This window comes from Carcharodon carcharias, chromosome 4 (genome assembly GCF_017639515.1).
Source record: "Carcharodon carcharias isolate sCarCar2 chromosome 4, sCarCar2.pri, whole genome shotgun sequence".
NCBI classification, from domain to species: Eukaryota; Metazoa; Chordata; class Chondrichthyes; order Lamniformes; family Lamnidae; genus Carcharodon; species Carcharodon carcharias.
The window spans coordinates 157,489,931-157,506,558 of NC_054470.1; the positions used below are offsets into that span (position 1 = coordinate 157,489,931).

Below are 16,628 nucleotides of genomic sequence, written 5' to 3' on the forward strand. Positions count from 1 at the left end.
GTGCTGTAACCTGCAAGGCTACGGACCAGGTGCTAGAAAGTATGATTAAAAATGAGCGGCTACCTTCTTTTTTCTCTTTTTATGGGGCCGGCGCAGACACGATGGGCTGGATGGCCTCTTTCTGCACTGTAGCTTTTCTATGGTTCTAATTTCTCTCCACAGGCAGATTTCATCTGTCCCTGGCTAGGACACTGGATGGAGCTTTTTACAATATGGGAGAACATTGAGAACAGGTGAAACTCAGGAAGGATTACAGCAACACATTCACTGTGGGGATTAAATAATGCCATAATTCCCAAGTACAACAGCCAAATAAATAAAATCGCTGAACCCTATGATATTACTGCTGTATAAACTATTTTCATGCATCTACCATATTTATGCATGTTGTAGAGTTAGTCAGGATAGCCTTTATTTTATTGCTTTTTTGGCCATGTGGCGGGTAGGCTGAATGAGGGACTAACAAGCCAATAAATCCCCTGGACCTGATGACCTATACTCTGGTGTTCAAGGAGAGGTGGCTGCAGAGATAGTTGGTTGTGATCTTCCAAAATTTCCTGAATTCTGGAACAGTCAGCTAACTAAATAGCCAGCGTGTGCAACTGAATCATACACAACAGAATATTCAGTATAATATTTCAGATTCTATACGTTATGAAATATTCTCATTGCTTATCTTCAATGAACTTCTTAAAGTAGGTATTAGATTGTATCACAACGAGATGAGGTTTCAGCAGGAGAGTGAGTGTATCCTTACCTCCAAGTGCCCTCGTGTACCCTGCATAGTAAAGCATCCTCTCTGTGGTTGTGGTTTTTCCTGCATCAATATGAGCCATGATCCCAATGTTCCGTATTCTGTTAATACAGATTTTTTTTTTGAAATAAGGATAAACTACACTGTTTCATACAAAATTTATTACCTTTAAAAATCCTTAGTGACAAATGCCCTAAATGGAAATTGCTTTTAATATACGCAGTCATTAAAAGGCACTATTGTTTTCTTCTGTAGATTTGATCAATGGAGAAACCTATAAAGTGGCCATCACGGACCACAAGTTGTAAACAAAACTGGAATTTAAGCATGCATCATGAATAACTGCAAGGAGCTTGAAAACTGCTGCCTCAAGAAATCTGAGCAATCCTTATCAGGACTAGTGAGAATGAAAACAGGACCACAATTAAAATCAGCAGACAAGCTGGAAGAGAGTAAAAGAGCAGCCCTTGTGTGGTGAAAAACAACAGCATCAATAGTTTGGTTTCTCCATGCACAAATGTATATAATTCGTAATGTTGAGAGAGGAATAATGGTGCCTGTGAACAAACTGCTGAAAAAATATAATTTACTCTATAAATAAACGAAGGATTTCTGTTAATTTATATTATATAGACATTTACATTAACTATTTTCATGTACTCATTGCTGAATGGGTCCATACTTACTTAGAGATGTCTGGATTGATAATGGTACGCAAAGACTTAATCTCACCTAGAAAGAAATGGAAATCAGAATTTATATTTTTCAGCTTTTAAGCACACCTTAAGCAAAACAGGATATAAGTATCCTGGGTTAGTACAGAAAAAAGTCAGCTTAACCATTCAATCCTGTTAAGAAGACTGGACTACTGACAATTTACTGTGATCTAAAATTAAACACAAAATGGCGGAACTCACCAGAAAAAGCATGCTTCACGAATAGCTATTCCAAAATAACACAATTCACAGAAATAAATTTTAGAAATGTTAGACTACCACTTGACCTCCCTCTGTGCTGTAAAATTCTGCTGCACTTCTAAAAGACACATCCACAAGAAATATAGAAACAGGAAATTTATAGCAAGGAAGGAGGCATTCAGCCCATTCTGCCTGTGCTGGTCGATAAAGAGATATCCAAACTAATTCCACCTCCCACCTGTTGTGCTGTAGGTTACAATGCTTCAAGTACATATCCAATTATTTTTTAAATGCAATGAGATTGTTTCTGCCTCTTCCACCCTTCAGGTGGTGAGTTCCAGACCCTGACCACCATGGAGTGAAAAACTCTCAATTCACCTCTAATCCTTCAACCAATTATTTTAAATTGATGCCCTGTAGTCATTGATTTCTCAACTAAGGGAAATGGGCCCTTCTTATCCACTCTAAGCCCCTCTGAACTTTATATACCTTTTTTTTTATTCATTCATGGGATATGGGCTTCGCTGGCTGGGCCAGCATTTATTGCCCATCCCTAGTTGCCCTTGAGAAGGTGGTGATGAGCTGCCTTCTTGAATTGCTGCAGTCCATGTGGTGCAGGTACACCCACAGTGCTGTTAGGGCTGTTACCACAGTTAAATCTCCCCTCAGCCTCCATTATTCCAAAGAAAACAACCACAACCTATCCAATCTTTCCTATACAGTTCCAGCATAACCTCCCTGCCCTTATACTCTATGCCTCAGCTAATAAAGGAAACTATTCACAGAATCACAGATCATATGCCTTCTTAACCACTTTATCGACCTGTCCCACTACCTACAGTGATGTGTGGACATACATTCTAAGGTCCCTTCATTCCTATAAGCTTCTCATCATCCTAATTATTAAACATGTAATATACATGTAAAAAGGCAAAAATCCTACTTTTCTTACAATCAGAAAGCATATCCTGATGGAGAGGGTGAACAACTGCTGAAACTGGCTGCCAGGAGTGCTGGTTGAGGCCAAGACAGAATTAATTTAAGAACGAGCTAGGTGCTGTATTGGAATGATGGTAGAGTAGTTATTCTAAGATAACGTAGGCTAAAGGGTTTTCTTCATCTAATTGACCTTGTGACCAAATTACAACCATGCATGTGCCATCCTCTTTTGCTCTGTGGCAATTATGTATGAACTTACCTGGGAGAGAGCTGTACCTCCTGTTCAAAATACCTTTTACATTCCTTCTGCTGTTATGAGAAACCCTGAAATAGCAGCATGGAGGGCACTGAAAGTACAGAACAATCGATTAGCTTAATGCTGGCTGTAAGTGAGGGTATGCTTGCCTCACAGTGACTAATTTTCCTAGCTAAACACGTTTATAAAATTTTAAAACTATCAAAGCTTGCAACTACTTCAAATGGACATAATGGCACTTCAACATTGAGTATTGGGAGGTTGCTCTGTGTCTGGGGCCATTTCCAATTGAATGCTAGTTGTAAACATCAAGATAGTAGCAGAATATTTCAAATTAACAAGAAATACACATTTAGAAGGTTAAGAAAAGGGATGAAAAATTAGTGCATATAGCTATAGATGAAGAGTTGCAAAGGCATGGCAGGCTGAATAGGCCGTTCTGATACTGTAAATTTAGTGATTCAAAGATAGCATACGCATTATTGTAAAAGTTTTTATATCAATTTAAAATGTTGATCTTCACCACATGATGTGCACTGGGCGAACGAATCCCAATTAGCAGCAGTTCCATCACAAATCGCTTCATTACCCTCTTTGTTATTGGTCAAAATCTTCATGCAAAAGAAATCTGCAAGAGGAAAGAGCACTCATTATCTGATGTGTATTCAACAGTGACTTTCAATATCATAACACTGAATTTTGTTGCAGGGAGCAAATTATTTGGGAAAACAAGTCACATTTCAAATCGACTGCAGGGAGACTTATCTCAGTTTTAAAGGGTTTGTTTAATATTTTTCAATTTCCTCTTCTTGAAAATGGAAATGCTGGTGTACTATTCCACTGACAAGTCAGCCTAAATATACGCAGAAAAACTGAACCAACTTCAGTATCCCAGACAGTGAAATAACCCACAAATATCACATTTCAAATATAGCAAATATGTTCTATTCTTCATATGGTAAACCAGCCCATCATTAGGCAGAATCAAAATTGAAGTGTCTCAACCGATCACCAGCTTCTGCCACAAGTTTATATCTAAGCTTTGTTACAACAGACTCTCCCCATTATGCTTAAAATTAGATGTGAAAATTCTGCAGTAGCCAAGGAAGGTATCATATCACTAATCAGGTAATTAAATCAGTTTACAAAATAGCTGAAGGATCTAGCGAGATCTGGGATGATATCTGATATCTTAGGGGTCTGAGGTACAGGAGTAGGCCATTAGGCCCTTTAAGCCTGCTCTGCCATTCAATATGATCATGGCTGATCTGGTTGTGGTCTCAGATCCACTTTGCTGTCTGCATCCTATAACCCTTGCCAAACAAAAATCTAACTCAGCCTTGAATAAATTTAAAGACTCAGCCTCCACTATTTTCTGGGGAAGAGAATTCCACAGACTAATGACCATCTGAGAGAAAACATTTCTCCTCATCTCTGTCTTAAAAGGGAGACCTCTCATTCTTAAGCTATGTTTTAGTCTCCCCCTCAAGAGCAAACATCCTTCAGGTATTCACCCTATTAAGTGACCTCTAGATCTTATGGGGGGAATTTTCTCTCTGTCGGGTGGGCGGGCCGATTGGGAGTGGGCTCAGAGCCGATCGCCGCCTGTGATCAGCTTCGTGCCGCCATTTTATGCAGGCAGGCCAATTAAGGCCTGTCCAGCGTGAAACATGGCTCCCGAAGACAGCAGGAGTGGGCGGGCGGCAGTGGGACTGCAATGACTGCCGGGTCCAATGGCGAGCCGGCGGCCTGTTTAAAGGGTGTGCAGGCAGCCTTCCAAAGGCTGTCAACCATGGCCAGCAGAAGGGCTCCCGAGAGCACTGCTGGTGATCAGGCCAGGCAGGAGGGCAGGTTGGAGGGGTACTGTGACCCTCACTTCTCAGACAAGTGCCTTGCTGCCCTCCTCAAGGAGGTGGCAGCACGGCGTGAAATCCTCGTGTCGAGGAGGAGGAGGCCCCCCACACATGACCAAATATGCCTGGGAGGAGGTGGCAGAAAGGGTCAGCGCGCACTTTGTAGTGCAATGCACCTGGGTTCAGTGCCGCAAGCGCTTCAACAACCTCTTGCGATTGGGAAGGGTGAGTCCCGTGTTGGCATGGGCCACTTATCAAAACAATTAGGTGTCCCCCCCCATCCTCCCCGGCTGCCCCCCCAAACTCTAAATGTAGTTACTGCATTGAATCATTCTTGGTAAGTGGCCTTCGCTGGGTAGGCCAGTATTTATTGCCCAAGCCTAGTTCACCCTGAGAGGGTTGTGCTGGGCTAGATTCTGTATCCGTTGCATGTGGTAGACTTACACCCACAGCACTGTTTTGGGGGCGACCTCAAGGATCTGCACCTAGGTGCAGTGCTGGAACTCCAAAACATGTCAGAGTCAGGCTGCTGACTGACTGGGATGGGAACTTCCAGGTGGCGGGGGCACCCATCCATCTGCTGCCCTGGGCGTTCCACATGCTTGTGCTTCCTTGCTTTGGAAGGTCATACAGTGTGGGTGGCAAATGTGATGATGGCAGCATCTGGGCAAGGGGATCAGCCCTGGCTGCTTGGAGTCCAGGGTCCAGGGTCACAATCCACATGAGCCCTGCAATGTTTCACTCAGGTTGGAGTGGCAGGGATGCGATGGGAATCCAGGTACAGGGTGGACTAATCAATGCTCCTCTCTCCTTTTCAGGAGAAGACCGCACACAATAACACAGAGCAGATGCGGACTGGCGGAGGCCAGGCACAGTTGACGATTATAACCAGATACCAGCAGGAGGCTCTGGAGCTGGAGAGATGCCATGCGCCCAGCTCCACCGGTAGCGGTGAGGCTGGGGCGCCGGGGGAGGTCATCACGTCTGTCCTTGCAACCATTCCACTGTTGAATGTTTAATGATTTAAGCTTCCAACATGGGTTTTCCATTGATAATGGAAGCAGGAGCGCATACTGATCCAGGGGCCAGGCATTCACATTGACATTGTCTCCACTTCAATTAATCAAATGTTCTTGTTCTTCCTTTCAGCCTCACTGGAGCAGGGCCGGGAGGAGGAGGCAGAAGGGCCACCACTAACACCTGAGGGCCCGGATGAATTACAAGCACCAGCGTCAGACCAACTCAGCCAGGCAGGCACCAGCGCAGATACAAGCATCTTGGTGGGGATTAGATCATCGGCTAGTGTCCCGAGGCACAGTGGTGAGGGCACTTCACACTCATTTAAGGTGCAGGTGAAGACAGAAAGTGCCCATGGCGCCAGCAGTCAGAGGACTGCAGGAGACCAGGAACATGCTTGGTCGATGGCTGATGATGTGTCTCTGGAGTCGTCCCTGAGGCAGCAGACGCTGAAAGTCCAGCAGGGTCTGCAGAAGGATCTGGCGGAGATACATGAGGCATTGTGTGGCATGGTGCCCGTGCTGGAGATCAGCAATTCATTGACCCTCGTGGCCAAGCGCAATGCTTCCTCCATGGAGAGAGTGGCGACTCTCATGGAGACACTCCTCCAGGAGAACAATCAGGGCTTCCTGGGGTTGAGCTCGGTCTTGCAACCCCTGAAAGCAGCATTGGCCTCAGCTGGTCAGTGCCAGTGTGGGAGATGGATTGGGCATCCAGTTTCCCAGCTAGGTGCCCGTCCATCAATGGTGAGCAGGGAGGACTGAAGCGACCTCACGTCGGCGCACGAGTTGCCTGTTATCTCTGCGGGGTCCTCTTAGGGCGCTCCGGATAAGGGCAGCAGCTCCTCAGCCCCTCTGCCAGTGACCGTGGGATTCGATGAGGCTGCAGCGACTGGGGAGATGCCAGCTGTGGCTCCGACCATCGCAGGCTCCACGGGCTAGAGGACACCCGCCAAGGTCATTAAGGACAACAGGACAACAGAGCGAGCAGGCTGTCTCCAATGCCAGTGCCAGCAAGGGGGGAGCGCCTAGACGTAGCACCCAAAAACGTAAGCTTAAGGCACCTTAGGCACACCACGGGCTTCTCACTGATGGTTTTATGTTGCCCCGGTCTTAGTTGATTATAATTTGGTGTGCAGCTCAACACCTTTGAATTAAGTTTTTTTTCTGTTTTATATTTTACATTCATTAAATGCCTCAAATGTGAGCATGGCTCAGGGTGATTCCTTACTTCTGCAGGTGGACGGGAACACATGATATTGTGAGTGACTTGTTTGTCATTGAGCTTTATTGACAAGGCACATAGTTAATGTTCCTAACCAGGCAGATGTTGCTCTCAGGTATCGAGTATGGAGTCGGCAGCCCTGGCATGTGTTGGAGGTCCATCTGCGGTGGGCTAGCTGAAGGAGCATTGGATTAAAGCTTCCCAGGTGTCCCTGCCTCCCTGGAGCTTGCCCGGGTCGGCGTCTAACCCTTCAACGTTATCCTGAGCGTGCTTGTCCTCACTACTGGACTCATCGTGTGCAACCAGAACATCTGCGTCTACATCTTCTTCCTCCACTGCGTCCCCCCTTTCCAGCGCCAGATAGTGGTTGCATGCTGCACCCTCCACAATCAGTGACACACGATCTGGAGGGTATTGCAGTGCGCCACCTGAACAGTCCAGGCATTGGAAGCGCATCTTGAGAAGACCGATGGTTCTCTCTACCATAGCCCTTGTGCAGGCATGGCTCCTATTGTACCTCTGCTCAGCCTCTGTTCTTGGATGGCAGAGGGGGCATCATGAGCCACCTTTTGAGGTGAGAGCCCTTGTTGCCCAGCAGCCATCCATCCAGCCAGGCTGGAACACTGAAGAGCCTCGGCACCGGGGAGTGTCTGAGGATGTAGGCGTCATGGGAGCTGCCTGGGTACCTTGCACAGACTTGTAGAATCAGCATCCTGTGATCACACACTATCTGCACGTTCATGGAGTGGAAGCCCTTCCTGTTGACAAAGATACCTGGCTCACCTGCTGGCACCTTGATGGCCACATGTGTGCAGTCGATTGCACCCTGGATGCGGAGGAACCCAGCAATTGTTGCAACGCCTCTGGCTCGCTCTGTCTGGCTGGCCTCATCCCAGCGGTAGTGAATGAAAGTCAATGCATGCCTGAACAGAGCGTCTGTTAGCTACTTGATACAAGTATGGGCAGCTGACTGGGAGGCTCCACATAGATCACCCATTGACCCCTGGAAAGAGCTGGAGGCATAGAATTTGAGGGCAGCCATGACATTCAACGCCTCTGGCATGGGGTGCCCACCCACACAGTTGGCACAGATCTCAGGGCCTATCATCTGACAAATGGAGGTTACTGTCTCCCTTGAGAGACGGAGCCTCCTTCGGCACTGCACCTCAGACATCTTGAGGTTGCTGCATCGCTGCCTGTAAACCCTGGCAGCAGGATAGTGGCGTCTTCTATGGCCCCTTTCACCTTGCACTTCCTGTTGGTCCTACGCCCCTTGTGCCTGCGCCTGTCCTCCCAAAAGTGGCTCCCAGGGAGGCTGAATATGGTCTCCTGGCCTCCTCCCCCTTCTGGCCCTCCCCTCCTCCTCAGAGGAGGTGCCTCCAGTGGAGAGCACAACTCCCATTCCCAGGGTAAGGGAAGGCTTCCTGAAATCAGCAAGTCTCCAAAAATAATGTTTACTCCAGAGACCTGACCTAAAGCCTGTTATTCCTGTCCAAGCAGCTCTGAAGAGATTTGAAGTTGGCCTGTTCACACAGGCAAGTAGGAGTAAGTTTAAACATTAAATGTCTACCAAAAACCGCTCACGACCCCAATCACCCCTCTTATCTCGCCTGTTTATGAAGTTTATAAAAATGTGGCCTACCCGCTTGCCCATTGCGCCTGGTGCAATGATCTGAAGATTGCACGGGCTCCGAGAAATCGTCGTCTATTAATGGCTCAAGAGCCTTAACTGGCCCATTAATTAATGGCAGACACACATCGGAGATCATAGCGCACCCGACATCACCGCATGTCATTTTATGCATCATCATGCGGGACCTGCCCCCACACACCGTCATGAAAATTCTGGCCAATATGTTTCAATAAAATCACCTCTCATCCTTCTAAACTCCAATGGGTATAGGCCCAGCCTATAGGATAAGCCCTTCATCCCAGGAATGAGTCAAGTAAACCTTCTCTGAACCTCTTCTAAAGCAGTTGTATCTTTTTTTCAAATAAGGAGACCAAACCTGTACACTTACTCCAGATGTGCAGTAAAACCTTCCTACTTGCAATATAAGCCAACATTCCATTCACCTTCCTAATCACTTGCTGTACCTGCACACTAACTTTATGTGATTCGTGTACCAGGATACTCGGATGCCTTTGTACCACCAAGTTCTGCAATGTTTCTCCATTTAAATTGTATGCTGCTTTTCTATTCTCCCTGCCAAAATGAAGAAGTTTACATTTACCCACGTTATACTCCATTTGCCAAATTTTTGCCTACTCACTTAACCTGTCTATATTCCTTTGCAGTTCCTCTTCCTCCTCTTGACAACTTTCTTACCTCTCTTGGTGTCATCGACGAATTTAGCTACCATACATTCAGTTCCTTCATCCAAGTCATTCATATAGATTTTAAAAAGTTGAGGACACAGCACTGATCCCTGTGGCGCACCACTAGTTACACCTGAACACTCCAAAAATGTTTCATTTATCCCCACCCTGTTTTTTCCATTAGCTAATCAATGTTTTATCCCCCTACACCATGTTCTTTTTATCTTGTATAGTAACCTTTGATGTGGTGCCTTATCAAATGTCTTTTGGACACCACATCTACTGGTTCCCCTTTATCCATCTTGAATGTTACTTCATCAAAAACCTCTAATGGATTAGTTAACATGATTTCCCTTTCATAAAGCCATGTTTACTCCGCCTGATCACATTGTGATTTTCTAAGTATCCTGCTATAACCTCTTTAATAATGGATTCAAGCACTTTCCATATGATAGATGTTAGGCTAACTGGCCTATAGCTTCCTGCTTTCTGTCTACCCCCTTTTTTGAATAAAGGTGTTACATTAGCAATTTTCCAATCTGCTGGGACCATTCCAGAATCTAAGGAATTTTGGAAGATTATAACCAATGCATCTACTATTCATGCCATCACTTCTTTTAAGAACCTTGGACGTAGGCCATCAGGTCCTGGGGACTTGTCAGCCTTTATGTTTAATACTTTTCCTAGTGCCTGGCGATCTTGATTGCTTTAAGTTCATCCCCCTATCACCTCTTGATTATCAAGTATCTTTGGGAAGTTTTCTAAGTCTTCTACCATTAATGCAGACATAAAATACTTGTTCTACGCCTCTGCCATTTCTTTGTTTTCCATTACCAATTCCCCAGGCTCTCTCTCTAGAGGACCAATGCTAGCTTTAGTTACTCTCTTCCGATTCAAATACTTGTAGAAACTTTTACTATCTGTTTTTATATTACTAGCTACAGTATTTCATTCAATTTATTATTACCCTTAACTTCCTTATTTGGCCATAGATGATGCATCTTTCTCAAAGAGCCTTTTTTCTCATTGGGATAAATCTTTGCTGAGAATGATAAAATATCTCCTTAAAAGTCGGCCACTGCATCTCTACTGTCTTACCTTTTAACCTAGTTTCCCAGTTCACCATAGCGAGCTCTGCCCTCATACCCTCATGGCTACCTTTACTTCAGTTTAAAATACTAGTATTGGACCCATATTTCTGCCTTTCAAACTGAACATGAAATTCCATCATGTTGTGATTGCTACCACCTAGAGGATCTTTTACCATGGGGTTATTGATTAAATCTGATTCATTGCACATTACCAGACTTAGGATAGCCTGCTCCTTGGTTGGCTCTAGATTGTACTGCTCTAGAAATTGTCCCGAAAACACTCAATGAACTCACTTTCCAGGCTATCTATGCCAATTTGATTTACCCAATCTACATGTGGATTAAAGTCACCCGTGATTATTACTATACCTTTCTTACACACATTTATTTCTTCCTCTATGCTCTGTCCTACAGTATAGCTGCTGTTAGGGGGTCTAGAAGCTCCACCCAGAAGTGACCTCTTACCTTTACTATTTCTTATCTCTACCCAAACTAATTCTATATCTTGCTCTTTCAAGCTAAGGTCATCCCTCAGTATCGAACTAGTATCATCTTTAATTAACAGAGCTACCCCACCACCTTTTTCTGGCTTCCCTTCATTCCAATATGTCAAATACCCTTCAACGTTCAGGTCCCAGCAATGGTCACTTTTCAACCACATCTCTGTAATGCGTATCAGGTCATACATATTTATCTCTATCTTTGCTAACAATTCATCCTTTTTGTTACAAATGTTGTGTGTATTCAGATACAAGACCTTAATCTCTATTTTTTTCACCATTTTTGCAATGTCTGGCCTTATCTGCTGGTGCTTTCTTACAATTGTATATTCTGTCCCTTCCTGTCACACTCTGGTACTCATTACCCAAATTGTTGCCCTGTTCCATTACTTTGTTGTTTCCCTTTACTTTACTATATCTCCTCTCATATGATCCCATCCCCCTACTGTTTAGTTTAAAGACTTCTCTACCACCCTACTTATACGATTCATCAGAACAGTGTTCCCAGCATGGTTCAGGTGTGGACCATCCCAAAGGTATAGCTCCCACTTTCCCCATTGCCCCCTGAATCAAAACCCATTTCCTCCCACACCAGTCTTTGAGCCACGCATTCATCTCTTTTATCTGATTTACCCTATGCCAATTTGCTCATGGCTCAGGCACCAAGCCAGGGATTATTACCGTTGAGGTTCTGCTTTTTAATTTAGCCCCTAGCAGCTCATACTCCCTCAGTAGAACCTCTTTCCTAGCTCTACCTATGTCACTGATAGCCACGTGGACCATGGCAACTGGATCTTCCCCCTCCCACTGCAAGTTCCTTTCCAGCCCTGAGCAGACGCCCTGAACCCTAGCACCAAGTAGGCAATACAGCCTTCTGGACTCTCGCTGTTGGCTGCAGAGAACTGTGTCTATCCCCCTGACTATACCATCCCCATATACAATGCCATACCTGCAACCGCTAGTGCTCTTCTCTCCATCGCCCTCTTTCTCCTTCCCTCTTTTAAAAAAAAGATGAGTTATGTTCAATCCCTCCCCAACCATTTTTTTCCTTTAATATGGATTACATGACCCCCAGAAAGAAAAGAAAGAAACACACAAACAGAATCACACAGTGCAGAAGAGACCCTTCAGCCCATCAAGTCTGCACCGACACATGAGAAACACCTGACCTACCTACCTAATGCCATTTACCAGCGCTTGGCCCATAGCCTTGAATGTTATGATGTGCCAAGTGCTCATCCAGGTACTTTTTAAAGGATGCGAGGCAACCCGCCTCCACCACCCTCCCAGGCAGTGCATTCCAGACCGTCACCACCCTCTGGGTAAAAAAAAGTTTTTCCTCACATCCCCCCTAAACCTCCTGCCCCTCACCTTGAACTTATGTCCCCTTGTGACTGACCCTTCAACTAAGGGGAACAGCTGCTCTCCATCCACCCTGCCCCTCATAATCTTGTACACCTTGATCATGTCGCCCCTCAGTCTTTTCTGCTCCAACAAAAACAACCCAAGTCTATCCAACCTCTCTTCATAACTTAAATGTTTCATCCCAGGCAACATCCTGGTGAATCTCCTCTGCACCCCCTCCAGTTCAATCACATCCTTCCTGTAATATGGTGACCATAACTACACACAGTACTCCAGCTGTGGCCTCACCAAGGTTCTATACAACTCCAACATGACCTCCCTACTTTTATAATCTATGTCTCGATTGATAAAGGCAAGTGTCCCATATGCCTTTTTCACCACCCCACTAACAGGCCCCTCCACTGTCAGACATCTATAGACACACTTGCCAAGGTCCCTTTGTTCCTCGGAACTTCCTAGAGTCATTCCGTTCATTGAATACTTCCTTGTCAAATTACTCCTTCCAAAGTGTATCACCTCACACTTTTCAGGGTTAAATTCCATCTGCCACTTATCTGCCCATTTGACCATCCCAACTATATCTTCCTGTAGCCCAAGACACTCAACCTCAACTTGGATTTACATGGTGCCTTTCACAACCGCAGGAGGTTCCAAAATGTTTTATGGCCAATGAAGTGCTTTTGAAGTGTAGTCACTGTTTAATGAAGGAAACACAGCAGTCAATATGGACACAGCAAAATCCCTCAAACAGCAATGTGACAATGATCAGATATACTATTCTTTTGTGGCCTTGATTGAGGGATAAATAAAAGCTAGGATACAAGTTCAGCAGGTAAAAGGGAAGGCAAATGGAATGTTGGCCTGTACTCACTGGAGTTTAGAAGAATGAGAGGCGACCTTATTGAAACATATAAGATTCTTAGGGAGCTCGACAGGGTAGATGCTGAGAGGTTGTTTGTCCTTGTGGGAGACTCTAGGACCAGAGGGCATAATCTCAGAGTAAGGGGTCGCCTGTATAAGACAGAGATGAGGAGGAATTTCTTCTCTCAAAGGGTAGTGAATCTGTGGAATTCTTTACCACAGAGGGCTATAGAGGTATGTTCAAAGCTGATACACAAATTTTAATCAGTAAGGGAATCAAGGGTTATGGGGAAAAGGCAGGAAAGTGGAGTTGAGGATTATCAGATCAGCCATGATCTCATTGAACAGCAGAGCAGACTCGATGGGCCCGATGACCTACTTCTGCTCCAACATCTTATGGTCTTATGGACACTGGAGATAACTTCCCTATTCTTCTTCGACGTGGTGGAATGGGATCTTTTACATCCACCTAAAAGGGCAACAGGGTCTTGGTTTAATGTCTCATCCAAAAGCCTCTGATTATAGTACCGCACTGGAGTGTCAGCCTTGATTTTTTTGCTCAAGTCCTGAAGTGGGACTTGAACCCACACCCTTCTGACTCAGAAGTAGGAGTACTATAGACTGAGCCATGACTAACACAAAAAAATGATAATGGATGAACTTAGCCTACTGTTCCTGTTACAGGAGATTTCGATGACTGATTGATGCCACATTATGGGGATCACAGCTTTAAAAACTTGAAGAGAAAGTTACCTGGATGCCCTCTCAAATCTTTAAGGATGGCTGTGTCTCATTCGTTCTAATTAAAATTCTGTAAGCTCACTTAATTTCCGATCCATCAAGGTCCACTTATCTCCAGTGTCAATCTCAGTTGTTCCTGGAAGAGTAACTTAGGTCTGGATTAGCAACCTGAAAACGGTAAAAAAAATGGTTAATTATTTGGCTGTAATTCTTCATCATACTCATTCTATGTGGCTTTGTTCTTAAAAATCCAACTCTAATAATTTCAGTTAGGTTGAGACCTGTGCTACTATACACTTTCTAATGGTATGTCAGCCACTGCTCAGTCAGTAGAACTCCTTCCTTGGAGTCAGAGGTTCTGGGTTGAAGTCCCACTCCAGGACTTGTGCACACAATCAAAGCTGACACTCCAGTGCGGTACTGAGGGATTGGTGCATTGCTGGAGGTGCCATCTTGCGGATGAGGTGTTAAACTGAGGGCTGGTCTGCTTGGGGATGTAAAGAACCCATGGCACCATTTCAAAGAAGAGCAAGGCTAATATCCCTGGTTAACATTTCGAGTCCATATGATTCTTCTTCAGAGCTCTGAAGAAGAGTCATATGGACTCGAAACGCTCTGCTTTTTTCTCTCCACAGATGCTGTTAGACCTGCTGAGTTTTTCCAGCATTTTCTGTTTTTGCTTCAGATTTCCAGCAGCTGCAGTATTTTGCTTTTATATTATATTGCCGATATTCCTGGCAGGACGGTTTGGCCAGGATGGCCAATATTTGTCCTTATTCAACACCACAAAAAAAAGTGGTCATGCTCACATTGCTGTACGTGGGAACTTGCTGTGTGCAAATTGGCTGCTATGTTGCCTACATTAAACAGTGATTACATTGTAGTCACTGACTATAAAGCGCTCTGGGGTATCATGGGATTGTGTAAGGCGTTATATAAAATATAATTATATAAACTATAATTAATAGTCGCATGGACAAATGCGGGTTAATTAAGAAGAGCCAGCATGGATTTCTTAAGGGAAAATCGTGTTTGAATAACTTGCTAGAGTTTTTTGAAGAGGTAACTGAGAGGGTTGACGAGGACAATGCTGTTGATGTGGTATACGTGGACTTCCAAAAGGCATTTGATACAGTGCCGCACAACAGACTTGTGAGAAAAGTTACAGCTCATGGAATAAAAGAGACTGGAGCAACAGGGATAATAAATTGGCTGAATGACAGGAAACAGAAAGTAATGGCTAATGGTTGCTTTTCGGAAGGAAGGTTTGTAGTGAAGATCCCCAGGGTCGATATTGGTACCCTTGCTTTTCCTGATATATATGAGCTAGATGCTGGTGTACAGGACACACTTTCAAAGTTTGCAGACGATACAAAACTTGGAAGCATTGTGTAGAACTTCAAAAGGAGATAGACAAGTTGGTGAATGAGCGGATGAAGTTCAATGTGGAGAAAAGTGAGGTGATTCATTTTGGTGGGAAGAACATGGAGAGACAGTATGAGGCACTACTCTAAAGGGAGTGCAGGAGCAGAGGGATCTGGGTGCATATGTGCATAAGTCCTAAAAGGTGGCAGGATAGGTTGAAAGAGCAGTTAATAAAACACAGTATCCTAGGCTTTATCAATAAGTGCATAGACCACAAGAGCATGGAAGCCATGTTGAACTTGTATAAGACACTCGTTAGACCTCAGCTGGAGTATTGTGTCCAGTTCTGGGCAATGCATTTTAGGAAGGATGTGCCAGCATTGGAGAGAGAGCAGAAGAGGTTTATGAGAATGGTTCCAGGGATGAGAAACTTCAGTTATAAAGATAGATTGGAGAAGTTGGCACTCTTTTCCTTAGAGAAAAGAAGGCCGAGAGGAGATTTGAAAAAAGTATTCAAAACCATGAGGGATTGGAACAGAGTACACAGGGGCAAACTATTCCCACTCATGAAAGGATCAAGAACAATAGGGCACAGACTTAAAGTAATTGGCAAAAGTAGTAAAAGCGAAATGAGAAAAAACTTTTTTACACAGTGAGTGGTTAGGGCCTGAATGCACGGCCTTAAAGTGTGTTATGGAGATAGGTTCAATTGAGGCATTTAAGAAGGAATTAGATGATTATTTGAAAATAAACAATTTGCTGGGTTACAGGGAGAAAGCAGGAGAATGGCACTGGGTGAAATGCACACTCAGAGAGCTGGTATACACATGATGGGCCAAATAGCCTCCTTCTGTATTGTAACAATTCTGTGATATAAATGCAAGCCTTGGTGTTTCAAAAGTTTTGACTTCAGAGTTTTAGCAAAACTTATTCGAATTCCACTTCAGAAAAATAAAGCGCTTTTAATGAGATTAGTGTCATCTCCCGTGATTCAGAACCTGAGACTCTCTTCCAATGTTCCAGAACCCGAGGCACTCCCCAATCTTCCACATCTTGAGACTCTCCCTGAATGTTCCAGAACATGAGACCCTCTCCCGACATTCCAGACCCCGAGACCCTCCCCCGACGTTCCAGCACCCGAGACCCTCCCCCGACGTTCCAGATCCCGAGACCCTCCCCCGACGTTCCAGCACCCGAGACCCTCCCCCGACGTTCCAGATCCCTGAGACCCTCCCCCGACGTTCCAGACCCCGAGACGCTCCCCCGACGTTCCAGCACCCGAGACCCTCCCCCGACGTTCCAGATCCCGAGACCCTCCCCCGACGTTCCAGCACCCGAGACCCTCCCCCGACGTTCCAGACCCCGAGACCCTCCCCCGGCGTTCCAGACCCTCCCCCAATGTCCCAGACCCCGAGACCCTCCCCCA

General features: G+C 45.0%; 1 protein-coding gene across 3 annotated transcripts in view; it reads right to left on the minus strand.

The window, feature by feature from the left end:
• Positions 1 to 16,628, minus strand: part of gfm2 (GTP dependent ribosome recycling factor mitochondrial 2) — a 60,522-nt gene that overhangs the window by 43,521 nt on the left and 373 nt on the right. For all 3 annotated transcript variants that reach the window (XM_041186853.1, XM_041186852.1, XM_041186854.1), the window contains exons 2-6: positions 13,850 to 14,005; positions 3,390 to 3,494; positions 2,870 to 2,957; positions 1,441 to 1,486; positions 758 to 855 (exon numbers count right to left, since the gene is read on the minus strand). In XM_041186853.1, the coding sequence (XP_041042787.1) occupies positions 758 to 855; positions 1,441 to 1,486; positions 2,870 to 2,957; positions 3,390 to 3,452 (295 nt within the window). In that variant the 5' untranslated portion in view covers positions 3,453 to 3,494; positions 13,850 to 14,005. The remainder of the gene's footprint in view (positions 1 to 757; positions 856 to 1,440; positions 1,487 to 2,869; positions 2,958 to 3,389; positions 3,495 to 13,849; positions 14,006 to 16,628) is intronic.